Genomic DNA, 16,608 nt, shown 5'->3' with positions numbered 1-16,608 from the left:
CGTCACCTAGACTTGTCAAAATGGCAGACCACCCAGCTGAAAGTTGCTGGGTTCCACTTTTGGATCAAGATGAGGGGGCAAACTCCCCATCCTTCAAAGGGATGGGGAGGCCTTGCTGGCAGGTAGAAGGCAGATGTATACTTTTCACCCCATTGGCTGAACAGATTACGAGCATCCCTGCCCACCAGGAAACCCCTCCCATTCTTCTCACTCAGACCACAGAAGGGACTCACGGTTGTCAAAATAGGTCTGGCCATAACTATCTTTGACTTCTTGTGGGGTGATGACCCACAGTTGCTCCAAATTGTCAAGACAGGACTGGATATTGGTCATGGATGTTCTGAAATACCCCGGTTCTACTATGGCTATTTTCACCCCGAATGGGAGAAGCTCACACCCAGAAAGAAACAAACAATAAGTGTAGTACTTTAAAGAATTATTAAATTAACTACATATCTTATCTAACATATTTTAATGAAAAGAATGAAGGCAGCTGTAAGAAATCAACACAATTGTCATTTTATAAGAGGTGTTTCCGGAGATTAGGGTCCACGCTTGTTACTGATTGTGGTTTTCAAAATGTTGATATTATTGCTTGTTTGGTGTGAGAATCCAGTATTCATATTCAGTAACAGTGGATACAAGTGGGGTCTGCAACAGTTCGAGAGACTCAGGTTGGTCACTCCTAAAATTAACATAACCCAAATTTATCATTACTTTCTTTCTCTTGATCTGACTTTATCTTAACTCCAGAGATATTTAGTACTTCTCAGCAGCTTGATTATTTTGGTGCTAGAAGAGGTAGAAGATTACCTGAGGGAGTCAGAAAAAGCTTCCACTCCATATTTAGACGGACAGTAGCCTCCTCCATAAAAAGATATTCGGCCCAGGATGCTGGCTACGTTGACTACCCTTCCCCTGGCCTTCTTCACCAGGGGCAACATATGCAGTGTCACATCAATCAAACCAATCAGGTTGACATTTAGCACTTTCACAAAGTCCTCTTTAGTCATCCACTCATTAGGAACCGCGGGATGCCCGATCCCTGCATTGTTTACCAAGCCCCAGAGTCCTGCAGAAAAGAGGTAGCAAACAAGCATATAAATATATAAACAGAGCAAATATTGAACACCCAGCATGAAAGAAGCAACAGCTAGTTAGTATGGAAAGGAATATGTTGTTCTCATAAGAGTACACTTAGTTGCGCTGGGAGTTTCCAAATGTTTGTATTAGCAAAACTTTGTAGGCCAAGGGAAACCTTCCTGGCTAAAAGGGAACAGTCATGTAGACATGATGACAGGGCAGCCATGTTATTTGCAAGTATTGCTTTTAATTTAGCACTTTGGCATTTTGGCACTTAAATATTTTGGTGTTGGTAGGGGACAAACCTAGGACTTTGAGATTGAGAGTTTCAGGCTCCTTGAACTGAGATAGCAAAAATAACAGAGTCTTGTGACACCTTAAAGATCAACATATTTATTGCAGCATCAGCTTTCACGGACCTCCACAAAGACTTAGATGTTATATCATCTTTAAGATGTCACAAGACTCTGTTATTTGTGCTGCAATAGACTTAACACAGCTGTCCCTCTGCAACTGAGCTAGGACACCGGTGCCTATGCTCAGATGAGCACCGAAGAAACCCTTGGAGTGTGTGGGGAGATATTTGAAAATGTGCTTGAGCAGTGAAAAAGATTAGTTTGAATAAGTAGCAAGCTAGCTGAGATAGATGGCGCTTTTCGTATCTAGTACATTCTGTTCCTTGCCTTGAAGTTACTTGACTCTGGGGTTATTTTCACAATCAGCCAAAATCAGGCTAGGAGAGTCCAAGGGTCTGGGTTTGAAAAGGATATCAAGGAAAGTCCAAGGGTCTGGGTTTGAAAAGGATATCAAGGAAAGTCCAAGGGTCTGGGTTTGATCTTTGCATGGGCACAGACGTGTAACCAGGGGGGGCAGGCAGGGCACGTGCCCTAGGCACACTTGAAGGGAGGGCGCAAAGTGCCTGCCATGTCCCGCCCTCGCCCCCACCGCCACAAATTTTTTTGAAAATCTTGGGGGGGGGGGTCGGGTGGGGGGGGCGGCGGCAGCGCTCACCAGATCTCACCAGTCACGAGATCTGTCCGGACGGGGCGGGCGCTCTCCCACCATTGGCTCCTGGCCAGAGGAACCATGTCCTTATCACTTGAAGAGAGTCCCAACTCCCACAACAAGCAGAGGGCTGTGTGCAACGTGCCTCTGGCTCTGACCCCTCCCCTAGCTCCCTCTCAGCTTCCAGCATTCTTCTTCGTCCTCTCCTCTTCCACTTTGCTAAAATGCTAAGGGTGGCTGCTGTAGGCTGCCGCTGATCATCAGTTCATTCATTCATTTCACTTTGCAGTGTGGCGCCTTCAGAACTTGAAGCAGTAGTACTGCACTAATCCTTTCCCCTAGCTCTGTTCGTGGTTGGGCTGGGACCCACCATGCTGCTTCTTGGTTGGGACAGAGGGTGGGGAGAACGTGAGAAGAGGAAGAGGAAGCAGCTGCTAGGGACAAAATAATGGGGGGGGCGCACAGCGCGCCCCTCTGTCTAATGTGCTAGGGCATCTCAGAAGTTGACTTCCCTCTTCTGCTCTCCTCGCTTCCCTGCCGGATGTTCACTCCGTTCTCCTTCATGCTCCTGCTCAGGTAAAAACAACCACCACTCCACCCCAAGTTTTGCCTGTATGCGCTTGCCCCCTAGATGATCTGGGGTGGCTGACTCCTAAATTGTGGGGTTGCTTGCTTGCTAGTTCTCCTGGCGCGGGGGGGACACATGGAGGAAGGAAGGCAATGCCGGCGTTGGGGCGCTCGGGGGCGCATTGCGAACCAAATCAAAGCCAAAAATCAAATCAATGCAGTTTTGAGAAATGAGGCGCACGAGGAGAGGGGTAGCAAAGCAATTCAAGAGAGAGGGAGGCAGGCACAGGATCAGGACAGGAGTCCATGCGGCAGCCAATGTAAAAAAGAAAAATGTTGGAGGGAAGGGGGCAGCCCGCAGCCGTCATCCAGGCAGCTGTCGTCACTCCACATTCGACTGCCCAGGTGAGGGGGGGGCTATTGTTGTCCAGGAGGTGCACGCACGCAGGCTGGCAGAGTCTTTCTCCACCGACTTGCCAGGAACCAGCCAGCCTGTCTCTCTCCAGTCCTCTCAAGGCAAGGGACGGGAGTTCCGTCGTAGGGAAGCCAGGGAGGGGGGAAAGCTGGCTGCTATGCATACATCCCATTTCCCTTCTTTTATTCCTCTCCCTCTCCAAGATCTTCGTACTTCGCAGCTGTTTCTGGAGGCTCCAGAAACAGCTACGAGTAACGAAGGTCTTGGAGAGGGAGAGGAATAAAGGAAGGGAAATGGGATGTATGCATAGGTTCTAAGGCCCGCCCCCAGGTGTGTTTGTTTATGCAGAGATAGAGAGAGACACAAGTTCACAGCTGCCACAAGTTCCGAGGGAGGGGGCGAGGGGCCAAGGGGAAACAAACAATCACATGTGGTGCAAGGCGAGGGTAGTCATTTGTGATCCCCATCCCCCCACCCACCTCCGCGAAGTTGATGTTAGCCATGGAGAAGGAGGGGAAAGCTTACAAGCAAAGTTTTGTGTGCATGAGTTTTCCCCTCTGGAGTGGCTGAGCTCATAGCAACTTCAGCATGTAGTAGGAAGTGATTTAAATGAGGTATTATACACACACTAGGGGTGGATTTTGTGGTGCATCCAGATGACAACCTGTGAGGGATCCTATGCACAATTTGCCCTACTCGATAAAATGCCTGTTTCTTTTCAGACCATGCTTTTTCATGAACAATGTTCAGAGAATTAGGAGACACAACCACATTAAATATTGTAGTTTGGGGAGACTTAGAAGAATTTAGGAGAAAATATTACAGAAGTTTAATAAACCTGTAGTGGTTGTTGTTTTTCAAAGAGTATCGAGGTTGTACAAATAAGGAACTGGCAATATTCCACCCCAAATATGGTCAGAAAATTGAACCATTAATACAAAAAAGAAACACATTAAAACTACTCCATGTGGAAGTTCTGTTTCTCTTCCATATATAGTTCAATTTGGAAATATGTGGAAATAAACATAAACTTTATCTTCACAAGTATGTTTTTTGCACCTAAATTAACTTCACCAAACCTGCATCACTAATAGTAGTTTCCTAATTTAAGGTACTACTGTTACCTGAGGGCCAACAAATTCCTCAGAACCACAAACCAGGCAAACAAGGATGATTGAAGGAAGCAAAATCACCGTTTATTGAAAAACCAGCGCTGGTGACGCTCCCAGTACCTAACGGTAAAACCTGAGAGACGTGCCCAGCTGCCTGGGTCACAAGTTTTTATACTTTGGCATAACAACATAGCTGGGCATCAACATTCAGCCCCAAAGAACCAATCAGTTCATTACATTCGTACATATGCTTGCATAGAAGCTGGACTTTGCGCTCTAAGTTTCTATTTCGCAGCAGAGAGAGAATTAATTAATAGAAGAAGCCTTCACATTCCTAGAACAAAACAGTTACTCTTCAGGGTAGCCTATCTCTCCCAGCGGCTGCAAACCCCCACTGATTCTGCTCTGGGCAGATAGTGGACTGAACACTTCCTTTGGGTCTGTACTTTCCCATCCCACAGAGGCACTGACTTGCAAGCACACTTTCTACAAAGCAATTACAAAGCAGCTTTCTGAAAAGGCTTTTTCCATCCCACACTACCCAAAGGACTAAGGGGCTCCTATTAAATGATGACAGAGCTCTCTCTGTCCCCTAGTTCCTCAAAACTACACTGCAATATTCTTGATTCAATATAACAATTACCTCCTGAATGGATCTCAGTGGGATCTACATGGTTATTTCCTCCTGCACTGCTGGATGGTACAAAGTTAAATATTTAAGATGATGAGCATTTTTCAAGAATACACGAATTTCAACTAGTTTTATGCAGAACCAGGGTTTGTTTAAAAGAAGAATTTCTCAACTTCTGAAAAAGGATAGAGTAAAACTTATAACTTTAAAATACAAGCAAAATCTGGCTTAAAAACAGGTGAGGGGAGAAAAAGAGGAAAGTGACTTCAGCTGGTCAGACAGACTGAGAGCTTGTTTCTCACAATTTGACTTCTCTAATACAACTCAATGAGCTTTGTGACTGAGACAGCATTTGAATCTGGTGCCTTTTGTATGTAAACATATTATTTTATCAATGATCTATTGCAGAACTGTCCATTATACAATTTTGAATGACCCCCTTTTTGAAGTACTAGGTCTGGCTCATCTGATAATGGTGTTTTATTTTGCCAATCTCTGTAGCTCTCCTGTTGGTAAGAACTTGAGTACAAGCAGTCCATTTGTTTGAGCTTCTTTAAATATTTTCTTCTTATCAGGGCAGTTTTACAATTTCATGCCTATGGAGTAGTACTATCAAGTCTGGATTCCATGTCTTTCCTTTTGCATATCCATTATAATGTATCGTCCATTTACTGGTTTTAGTAAAGTTGCACTTCATTACTCAATTCTGAGCAAATCGTCAATATAAGAAGATGCTGAAAAGCATAATCTCAGACTATGCGGGAGAAGGCAATGGTAAACCATTCCTGTATTCTGCCAAGAAAACCACAGGGCTCTGTGGTCGCCAGGGGTCGACACCGACTTGAGGGCACAACCTTTCCTTTTCTTTCTTTCTTTTATATACACCACTCTGGGCTCCTTGGAGGAGGAGGAGGAGGAGCAGGAAGAGTGGATATAAAAATATAAAATAAAATAAATGAACGAATAAATAAATAAAAGTGTGAATGTTGCTGCTTGCCGGCAGATAGCAGCTGGTGGGCAGGGGGGTTGCTGATACGCACTGTTGGATTTGGAATGGAAGGGGGGCTGATATTATGGTAAAGTTATCTGAAAGATGGGTGTCAGATCCCCCCTGAAACTGGAGAGAACTTGGAGGGGCGCAATTTAAGTGCTTGCCCTGGGCGCCATTTTCCCTAGATACGCCTCTTCATGGGCAACTACCCTGGTCGGATCCAACAGGGCCTTAGCCTTGGAAAGTCTTCAGCTGGCTGCTTGACAGTTCATCCCACCTGCAGGGAAATTGCTCTCATTTGCTCCTTGGGACAGAACCACTCCATTAATGATTTTCTTCTGTCAGTTCATACATACCACAAACTGTCTCTTGCTACAATCAGAGTGCACGGCGAGGAGCTGATCAAAATGTTCCTTCTCAATAAAAAAATCATTTAAGTCAATTGGCCTACTTCCCTGTTTCATTTTTTCCTTAATTTCTCAGAACAGATTAGGGCATATACACATACTTTACATGGGAAAAATATATTCTTGATTGTAAATAAAAAAGATTATAGAGTTTTCAACTTCTGGGAAATTCATGGTCATAGACCATGGAAACAAAATTCAGTGTACCTTCTCAAATAATGCATTTTGCTTCCACACTCGGGTGTTTTCCAGATTACACGTGGGTGGCTCATTGTTACACCCAGGAAGAGTGATCAGCAACAACAAAATCCTTGCCGGGTCCACCCAACACACCTATTCAACAAAAAAGGTCAATTGGAATGTCCCCCCAGGACATGTTTTGGGGTATATCACATCTCAATTTCATGATCCAGTGAGCTCTTTGCGAACCATCTACCTTGGAGTTACCAGCTGCTTGGGTGATTTACTGTTCACAGGCCACCGTGCCAGGCTGTGTTCCATTCTTACCACTCTCCAGATCGGCTGTCTTACCTAGCCTAATCTGCCCAGTCTTCCTCACTAACAAAGGAAGCTGGTTCCATGGAGGAAGCACCCTCATGGATTCATCTCTATCAACTAATCCCTCTGGACTTCTCAACCCTGCCACTGAACAAGCTGTCCCTGAGGAATGAGGTCCTTCAGTTGTTTCAGGAACCCTGAGGTTTCTTCGTCCAGATCAAGTGATATTAACCTTTGCCCCTCGCTGGGCCCATCTCTATCCCTATTCCTTTTCTTAAATTCAGCTGCCTCTTTCTCTGAAAAGCCTCTTCTTCTTGGGCCCTGGGAATATATACAATTAGGACTTTAAGCTAAAATGCTTCTTTGCAGTTAAACATATTTTTAATAGTAATATTGCTTTTTTTATTTAACAAGCTTAACAAGGAGAACTGTGTGGATCCTCACAAGACAAAGATATAATCTCAGACAAATTCCCTCACATTGTTCTGGTTCTGGAGGAACCCATATAATGCCACAGACATTATATGGTCTTCCATTGTGGGCAGAGGGAAGAAGCATATACCAGTAAAGGGTGCAGCAATACTAATACCAAATGGAGGAGCAGGTTTTCCTTGGGGGATGGCCTACCAGGGTTATGGGAGAAGAACATAACAGAGAAGAGTGTTTATTATTTATTTTTATTTTATTTTATTTACATTTATATCCCTCTCTTCCTCCAAGGAGTCCAGAGCGGTGTACTACATACTTCAGTTTCTTTTTCACAACAACCCTGTTAAGTAGGTTAGGCTGAGAGAGAAGTGGCTGGCCCAGAGTCACCCAGCTAGTATCATGGCTGAATGGGGATTTGAACTCGGGTCTCCCAGGTCCTAGTCCAGCACTCTAACCACTACACCACGCTGGCATGTACAGAATATCAAAGTTATTCCCACACTGAGCAATCTCACAGCTCATCTTGGAACATGCCCTCCCAGTCCACAAGGCATAGTTTACAGGCAAGCTTGAGCTTCGAGAGGTCTCATTTCAGAAATTAACAAATAAACCACTAGAGGTCCTCAGAGGACAGGACACTTTGAAGCCTACGGAGCTTCCAGCTCTTTGCCTGGACTACAACTCCCACAATTCCTGAGCTTGGTCTGGTATGATTGGTTTGTAGAGAGCTGCTGGAAGTCGGAGCCTGTTTTCTCCCGCGCTTTCCTCTTGCTTTGGCTATGGCAGACTTTGATCCGGGCTCTCTGCCCGACCTGCTGCCTCTTTATTATCGTCGCATCTTCCCCTTCGGTCCTTATGGGCGGTGGTTGCGCTATGGTGACGGTGAGGAACCCAGTGCATGGGAAAGACAAAGCCATAGGGGAAGCAGAAGGGCAGGTGCGGGGTGGGGGGCAGTGTTAGAGTGTGCGGAGGAGGGGGTCGTTGACAGATGGAACGGACTAGTGCAGGAGCTAAACCCTTGAACCGGTTTTCATTACCACCCCTCAGCCTTGGAATGTGGTACCATGCTATTAAAAAGGCCTTTTAAAAGGCGATATTGCCTCTGAGCATATGCAGAATTCGATAGGTAGAAGTGGAGAAAGTGCAACCGGCCACCTGACTCCTGGTGGTGGGAGGGCGTTTAAGGCAGAGGGTGTGACTGTCAGGAGCTCTAGTGCTTTACCTTTTAGGCACAAAGGCTGCTGCACTCCTGTGCACACAGGGGTGTAGCTATAATTGAGATGATGGGTTCAAAGTATAATTTTCTTCATTATCTCCCTCACTCTGAAGAGCCTCTGGGGAGAGAGGTGAACATGGTCCCCTATCTCTTAGCTATACCCCTATATGCACACGTACCTGGGAGTAATCCATATTGAACATAGTGAGACTTACTTCTAGTAAACATGCATATGATTGTGCTGTAGGCAGAGTGTGACAGTTAACAACATTGCATAAAGAAGTCTGTCTAACTTGCAGAGTTCCTTCTGCAATGGCTTTTTAAAAAATGAAATGGGTTTTCCTCCATGGATCTATCAGCCTCTATTAACCATGTTAGCTAAAGTGATCTGGTATGTTCAGAGGAGCATATACTTGAGAACCGGGTGCCGGGGATAAAAACTAGGGAGGGGTTGTCATCTTCATTCCTTGTCGCAAACTTCACAAAGGATCTGGTTGGCCAGTGTTAGAAACGGAATCTTAGATTTTTGTCTTCTCCGGGCACTTCCTATGCTCTTAACTATTGATCAGGTTAACAAAGGAAAACCTTTAACTCTTAACATTTTTATGGCACTTCTAGTATGTAATCTTAAGCAAGTATACTCCCTACTATGGAGGAGGTCCTACTGAATGCAGTGGGATTTATTTCTGAATAAACATGCTTCAAATTCTACTATTATGTTCACATATTTTATCCTGTAATCCTTTTAGCAACCTTGTGAGGTAGGTCAGCATTATTATCCTCTTATTTATTTATTTATACATTTCTATACCGCCTTTCATTAAGGTTGAGACTGAGAGTAGCTTGTCTATGGTCAACTAGCAAGTGCACGGCAGGAGCAAGATTCAAACCCCGGAATTCTTGATTCAGAGCTCAGTCTCCAAGTATCTCCTCTAATTAGGGATATGATAGAGGGGAGCTGGTCTTTAGATAGCAAGCATGAATTAAGGTCATCTGAGGAGGTCCATCTCCAGTTACCGCCGGTTCATCTGGTGGCAACTCAGAGGCGGGCCGTCTCTGTAGCTGCCCCGGGGCTGTAGAACGCACTTCCAGCAGAAATCCGTAACCAGAATTCATTGCTGGCCTTCAGGAGAGCCCTTAAAACCTATTTGTTTGGCCTGGCCTTCCAGGGTTCTTAATTTCTTGTAAATTGTTTTTAATTGCTGTAAATGTTTAGCCTGGTTCCCCAGGGTTTTTAACTGTTTAAATGTTTTAATAGTTAATTAGTTTTATGCTGTTTTTATAGTTTTGTTTTTAACTGTTAATTGATTTTAAGTGTTTTATTTTGATGTAAACTGCCCTGAGCCATTTTTGGAAGGTTGGTATATAATAATAATAATAATAATAATAATAATAATAATAATAATAATAATAATAATAATAATTATTATTATTATTATCATCATCATCATTATCATTATTAATGAATTCCCCCCTTTGCTAAGCATGGCCCACCCTGATTTGCATTTGAATAGGAGACTATGTGAACAAAGTAAGATATTGCCCTTACAGGATGAGGTCGTTCTGGGAAGAGCATCTTCATTCTTGCATGCAGAAGGTTCCAAGTTCCCTCTCTAGCATCTCCATATGGGGCTGAGGGAGACCCCTGCCTGTAATCTTGGAGATGCCACTGCCAGTCTGTGTAGACAGTACTGAGCTAGTCTGGGTTGGTTGAAGACCTATCTTCTTTTTTTCTTTTGCAGTGTCAAAGAATTACTTCCAGCGGCAAGAGTTCTCATTCACTCTGCGTGATGACATCTATGTGCGGTACCAGTCTTTCAACACACCCCAGGAACTGGAGAAAGAGATCCAGAAAATGTGTCCTTACAAAATTGATATTGGGGCCGTCTATTCTCACAGGGTATGGAATGCTACAGAGCAATAGAACCACTGAGTTGGAAAGTATTTTTGAAACCATCCTCTTTGAGTGACTCAGTGCTGTTTTACAACCATTCTAAATGAATCTTTTCATGCAAATGTACTATAAAACTGGAGTTTCACTATATCTTGTTCCATTTCCTCATGACCTTTCTGGTTAAAACATACTTTTTACAAATGTAACCTAACTCCCTTCACCCCATTCCCTCTTCAGTCTCCATCAGCAGGCACAGATAACTCTTGGTTTCCAGCTTGTTTTTTAAAATCTACCTTTTAATGTATACTATGATGATTACTATGATGATGATGATGTATTTGATACTTTAGAGAGTTTCATGAAGAACAACAAAACCACAGACAGGTCCCTCTTCTCAGGAGCTTATACAGTCCTTTCAAGGTGTCTATTTCCCCAGCCACAAATCTATAACTTGAATAAGTAATACCGTATAGGAAAGCTTCCTGTTGTCACAAGGGCCTGGGAATTGCATCACTGCTTTTGTGTGACAGTTGCTGCCTTCTTCCATTGGTGGTCATGCTAGTATGCTTCGATTAATGACAAATAGTCAGGTCAGCTACTCTGCCTGTTTGTAGCCAGTACATAAGTGTGCTGGCAACTTGCAAAAATGCTATGATAGACAAATTTGATATCTAGAAGTACTCCAGTTAGTAATTCTAATAGCACTAATTCAGAAATGTGCAGAGCACTTGAAAGTAAATTATCTTATACATTCTTGAAACTTATTAATTACACTGACTTATTATTCCCATTTTACAGCTCAATAGAGTCTAAGAACAGAATTAGTAGTTAAGAAGAGAACGTTCAATATGCTGGTCTGCATGGACTTTTCCAGCTTAAAATGACAAATTCATCAAGGAAAGAATTTGGGTTGCTCGTGAAATGTTGACCATGTGTCTAGCTAAACAAATACCTTGTCCATTAACAATTTAAATATGGTCACATAATAGTCAAGCATTATTTTAGTAGAAATTATACTTTATGAAGTAATTATGTTATAGTCTAAATTATTGCAAGCAGTTGTTATTCTGAGTTGTATTTATTCAGCTTCTCTCCTCTGCAGCCCATTCAGCACAACACTGTACACTTGGGTGCCTTCCAGGCACAGGAGAAAGAACTGGTGTTTGACATTGACATGACGGATTACGATGATGTCAGACGATGCTGCAGGTATTTTTATTACCCTTCTGGGACAGTGAATTTGAGTTAGGTAGTCAGTTCAGTAGTGGAGAGGATACTATAGCTATGGGCAAGAACAGAGAGATGTGCGGAACATTGGTTCTCCACCCACTAATGGCGGTGGCACCAGAGCAGAAATATTAGGGTGACACAGAAGGAGCAAAGTGCATGAGGAGCGAGCTTTATCCCACATGAGAAATAAAGGTGGGCACGATCCAGACCAAGGTAGTCCCATAGAAATTATGGGACAAGTTAGTCATGACTAACCTACCTCACATATTTCAATGGTGCTTAGTTGTGACTAAGTGGTCTGGATGCTGCACAGTGTATTTCATATTAATACTCCCATCCCAAACATTTTAAAAAATTACCCCATGGGGACCTATTATATGTAGGTTGATTACAGTATAACAAGCAAGAGCATCTAGTATGTGAAAAGAACCTTTTCTTCAGGTTTCCACAGCGATCCAGCAATGGCGGGGTGGGGGGGGAAGGGTGAGCTACTTGTCTGGGAAGGGGGTTGCCTGTGCCCACTGATCACTCTGTCCCACTGAGCCTCAGAAGACACTACCCACAATTAGGCTTTTTAAAAAAGTTGTTTGCCACAATTAGAAATTTGCTTTGTATTTTAATTTATTTATTGTGGTACCTTACAGCCCTGTGTACCACCTTAAGGGGCGCAGCAGGGAAATGCTTGACTAACAAGCAGAAGGTTGCCGGTTCGAATCCCCGCTGGTACTATATCAGGCAGCAGCAATACAGGAAGATGCTGAAAGGCCTCATCTCATACTGCATGGGAGGAGGCAATGGTAAACCCCTCCTGTATTCTACCAAAAGAAAACCACAGGGCTCTGTGGGCATCAGGAGTCGAAATCAACTTGACGGCACACTTTACCTTTACAGCCCAGTGTAGGTAGGTTTGAATCTTAATACTTCACATGGCAGTCTGGAGGACTCTTTGCTGCTCATGGAGCCAATTTAATTTATTTATTACATTTATATACTGCCTGATAAAAAATCTCTTTGCAGTAGAGAAATTTCCTGCAGCTTGGAAGAAGGTAGGGATTTCCCTGCTGAGCTGTACCAAAGGTTTGTCCCCTCATCTGCTCTGTCTCTGACAGTGCAGAAAATGGTACTGCAGGGGAAACTGCGAATGAACAAGATGATGAAAGGCACCCCCTATTTTCTCTCTCTCTAGCATCTAGTAATTGGAGATATGTCAGCTCTGAATGTGGAACTTCCATTCCTAGCTAACACTAATTTATTTTTATAATCTCGGGGTCACATACAGAATTCAAGGCAGCTCACAATTTTTAAAAAATTCCATAGCATCGTATTATCACAATAATTATGATGCTAAGAGAGTGCTGCCTTTGGCACGATCCCCACTGAGTATTAAGGTCATCAGAAGAGGCCCTTCTCCAGCTACTGCCAGTCTGTCTGGCAGCAACTCTGTCAGGTCTTCTCCACAGCTGAACTGGGATGTGCGCCCTATAGAAATTTGAGGCCTAACATCTTTAATATCCTTCAAAAGAGGCCATTAAAAACTTGTTTTTAAAGTTGGACCTATAGTAGTTTTTAAATTGTCTTACCTCTTGCAATTGATTGTTTTAATTGTTTTTGTTTGTTACTGATTTTACTACCTAGAGCCATTTGGGCCGGGCAGTATAGAAGAGTAATAAATACAGAATAAATAATAGTGATTGGATGGACCTATCCTTCCTCCCTTATCTAATACCTTGTTTAAAGCAGCTTAGTGGCCACATGCAACTCAATTCTATTCAAGTTTACTTGGGAGTAAACCATGTTGTGTTCAGTGGACCTTCCTTCTGAGCGTGCCTGGAATTGCAGCCTGGAGTGCATAAATTAGTATTGCATGAAGAACTACATGGCAAAAGCATCTTCAGCAATGTAATTTAACTGGATGGTCTTGAGCTCCACTGGCCTCCGATTTTGCTTATCCTGCCAGAGAAGATGACTCTGCAGTTTGCCTCTGGTGCTCACCTTTGCCTGCTTCACACAGCAAAGAAGTACAGTAACATGCTGGAGTCTGCTTCTAGTCACATCTGTGTGCCATACAACTAGGTCCAGGCTATACAGTACCACTTGTCTCCAGGGCACCAGAATCTGCTTTCAAAAATATTTGATAGTGGCACAAAACAAGCCACAAGAGCATGTATCTGTGGTGTGGATGCAGTTTCAAGTGGCCTCCATACACTGTTGTTGGCATCTTCTGGAGAGTCTAGAACTGTGGTTGGCAGGGTCTTTTCCCTGATAGCCTTGAGGCCATAGGAATGAGGTGGTTCAGCACCTGATAGTTTTTCATTAAATATACTCCCCATCTTATGTCACAAGCATATAGTGGCTGAAAATGGAGTGGAAGAAGAAGTTGTTTATTATTTTTAACTTGCTCTGTATAATGTGTTTCTTCTCTGCTGAGTTTACTGCTCTGTATGGGTTGCTTTTTATTGTTTTTAAGATTGTGCTGTTTTATTGTGGTTTTTATATTTTGTAATCTGCCTTGAATGGTAGGAGAAATGGGGTAGAAATAATGTGTACATGAAGTGGGGCTATACTGCTTTCTCTTCAGCTCTGCAGAGATCTGCTCCAAGTGCTGGACGCTCATGACCATTGCCATTCACATAATAGACCGGGCACTTGTAGGTGAGTTACTTATGGCATGCCATCACTGTTTGCAAGCTGTTCGTTTTGTCTGATCTTTCCATGAAGACTCATTGGAGTCTGAGCATCTCGCAGAAGTAGAGTAAGTTGTGCTAATTTATCCAGCACCATCAGTGTTTGTGGTGCTTTACAAAGGAAGCGTAAGCAGCAACAGCAACAGATCCATACCCCAAGGAACATACAGTCGAGAGAGAGAAGGCAAAATATGGACATATATGGTAAAAAATTAAAAGTGGGCCCATATTGTGGTTGTGATTCAAGTTGGGTCTTGGCCGGTATGAAAGACTTAGAGATCACTCATTGTTGTGCTGATGCTGCTTAATTGTTTCTGAAGACTTGTAGCTTTATTATTATTATTATTATTATTATTATTATTATTATTATTATACTGCTTTTCAACCAAATAGTTCTCAAAAGTAGTGTACACAGAAAAAGAAATAAGGTGGTTCCATGTCCCAAAAGGGCTTACAGTCTAAAAAGAAACATAATGCAGACACCAGCAGCAACCACAAGTAGGTGTAAATGCCAGCCTCTGGCTTACTTTGCAAAGTCACCAGATAATGAGGCTGGAATGCTTTTATTAGAGAATACCTAATCCAGCTCTGCCACAAGGAAGGGTTTGTTTTGCTTCCTTTCCGGTTTTCTGTATGGCTTTGCTTGACAGTTGAGGCTTTCTGTCCATAAAGCCCAGTCCAAGCTTCCTTTGGTCCATGCTAGGAGACAGGTGTTGTAGCAGGGGCACAGTTCTTTCCTGGGAGGGAGAAAGAAAGACGCACACAGGTGGAAGGTGAATAGATGTCATTTTAATCAGAGAAGGATAAAGGAGTAAAAGACATCCCTCGAAACACAAATGACCAAGCATCCCGTCACGGCAGGGGATGTGGCTCTGACGGCGGGCCATGGCACCTGTGCACTGGTCCACAGAGAGATCCAATTAGCACTCCAAAAGGGGCTGCCTTTTAGAGTTGATTACAGATCAGTTCTGCTTGCTGGCAAATGCAGGTGTACAGAGAGAGACGGTATAATGATCACATTTCTCACACAGCAGTTCCATGGTAACGCTGATAAGGCAATGCAGCTGTGATAATTATATTACTCACCAGAACAAAGAGCTCAACAAAGATGAGAGAGAGACAGTGAATTCATATAATGATCCAAGGTTTTCTCAAGCAGGGTGGGAGCCTGCCCTGTGCCTTGCACACAGAGGCTGGCACATGCATTACACTAAATTTCATGGCTGAGTTCCTAACACAGACACTGCAACTTTCCCTCCTTGTAATCAGTGGTGCTCCTACCCTTGGACCTCGGGGCCAAAGTCCAGGGCCTCCACACCCCCTGGGGGGCCCCAGATCCTCTTTAGTTTGTCCTGGGTGGTGTGGTCAGCGCTGGCCTGCACTGTGCTGGGCAGCTGAGTATAATTATGGCCTGTGCCGGGTGCTTTAAAGACAGCGTGGGGAAAGAAATATGTGGGATAAGAATAGGGAATGATGCTTAACTTGCAGCGGGGGCTCCAAAGGCCTTTAGGTCCCGGCTCAAGAATTACATAGATGCACCTCTGCTCGTAATACAATGTTCTTGATCTTTCCCTGCCATGTCACTACAATGGGTGGTCCTGGCTTCTCTGAAAATTTTGTGGGAGGAGCCATAGCTTGATTATAGAACATGTGCTTTGCATGCAGAACATTCATATCCCTGGCATTCCAGGTTGCAAGTTATGAGAGAGACCCCTGCCTGGGACCCCCTGAATTGTTGCCTGTTAGCATGGATAGCACTGTGCCAGATGGATGTAGGGTCTGACTTGGTATAAAGCAGCTTCATATATTTGTGTGTATCCTGCTGACTGTGCCTAGGCTTAGGAAGCCAAGGCGGGTGGGTCTATATTAATGTCAAGGCCAGGTCAGAACCCAGGAACAGAGTCGAGGCTGGAGTACAAGGCCAGGAAAGGTGGATGAATCCAGGAACGGTGAAAACAAGGGAAGGGATTTGGCCAACAGCTGCAACAGGAGCTGGAGCAAAGATCACAGGAAGCTAGCTCTAAGAGGAGCTTCCCAATGTAGAGCTGTTGCACCAGTGAAAGTCTGGCTGCGGATAGAGGAGCCAGGAGCCCTGCTTCTTCCTCAAGCTCCAATCAGTCCTGGTACCTAGAAAGTGCCTGAGCTGGCCTCCTGAGCAAGCCCTGTGTTTCCAGGTTCCTCCAAAGGGGTGTGGGCAGGAGAGGCAGGGGCTGTGGGGTCTCCTTAATGCTGGGTTTCCTGGCTGTAGTCTGCTATGCTCTGCCACCTCTCCCAAACAGGCCTTACCATGGCTAGTAAGCTAGCCTGTTTTTTATAAGCTTCCCAATTCTAGGCTCCCCATTATTTTTTTCCTCTTTGCAGCTATCTTAGCAATCTCTTTATTTTTTCTATGTAAACCGCTTTGAGAACTTTGGTTGAAAAGTGGAATATAAATATTGGTTGTAGT

The 16,608-nt window shown here is 43.9% G+C and overlaps 1 protein-coding gene across 2 annotated transcripts in view; it reads left to right on the top strand.

The window, feature by feature from the left end:
• Positions 1–7,860: 7,860 nt before the first annotated feature.
• Positions 7,861–16,608, top strand: part of LOC128341864 (DNA primase small subunit-like) — a 31,700-nt gene continuing 22,952 nt past the window's right edge. For both annotated transcript variants that reach the window (XM_053288474.1, XM_053288475.1), the window contains exons 1-4: positions 7,861–8,020; positions 10,097–10,254; positions 11,351–11,457; positions 14,057–14,130. In XM_053288474.1, the coding sequence (XP_053144449.1) occupies positions 7,918–8,020; positions 10,097–10,254; positions 11,351–11,457; positions 14,057–14,130 (442 nt within the window). In that variant the 5' untranslated portion in view covers positions 7,861–7,917. The remainder of the gene's footprint in view (positions 8,021–10,096; positions 10,255–11,350; positions 11,458–14,056; positions 14,131–16,608) is intronic.

The sequence above is a fragment of the Hemicordylus capensis genome, chromosome 2 (genome assembly GCF_027244095.1).
Source record: "Hemicordylus capensis ecotype Gifberg chromosome 2, rHemCap1.1.pri, whole genome shotgun sequence".
NCBI lineage: Eukaryota > Metazoa > Chordata > Lepidosauria > Squamata > Cordylidae > Hemicordylus > Hemicordylus capensis.
This window is presented reverse-complemented; position numbering and strand designations above follow the sequence as displayed.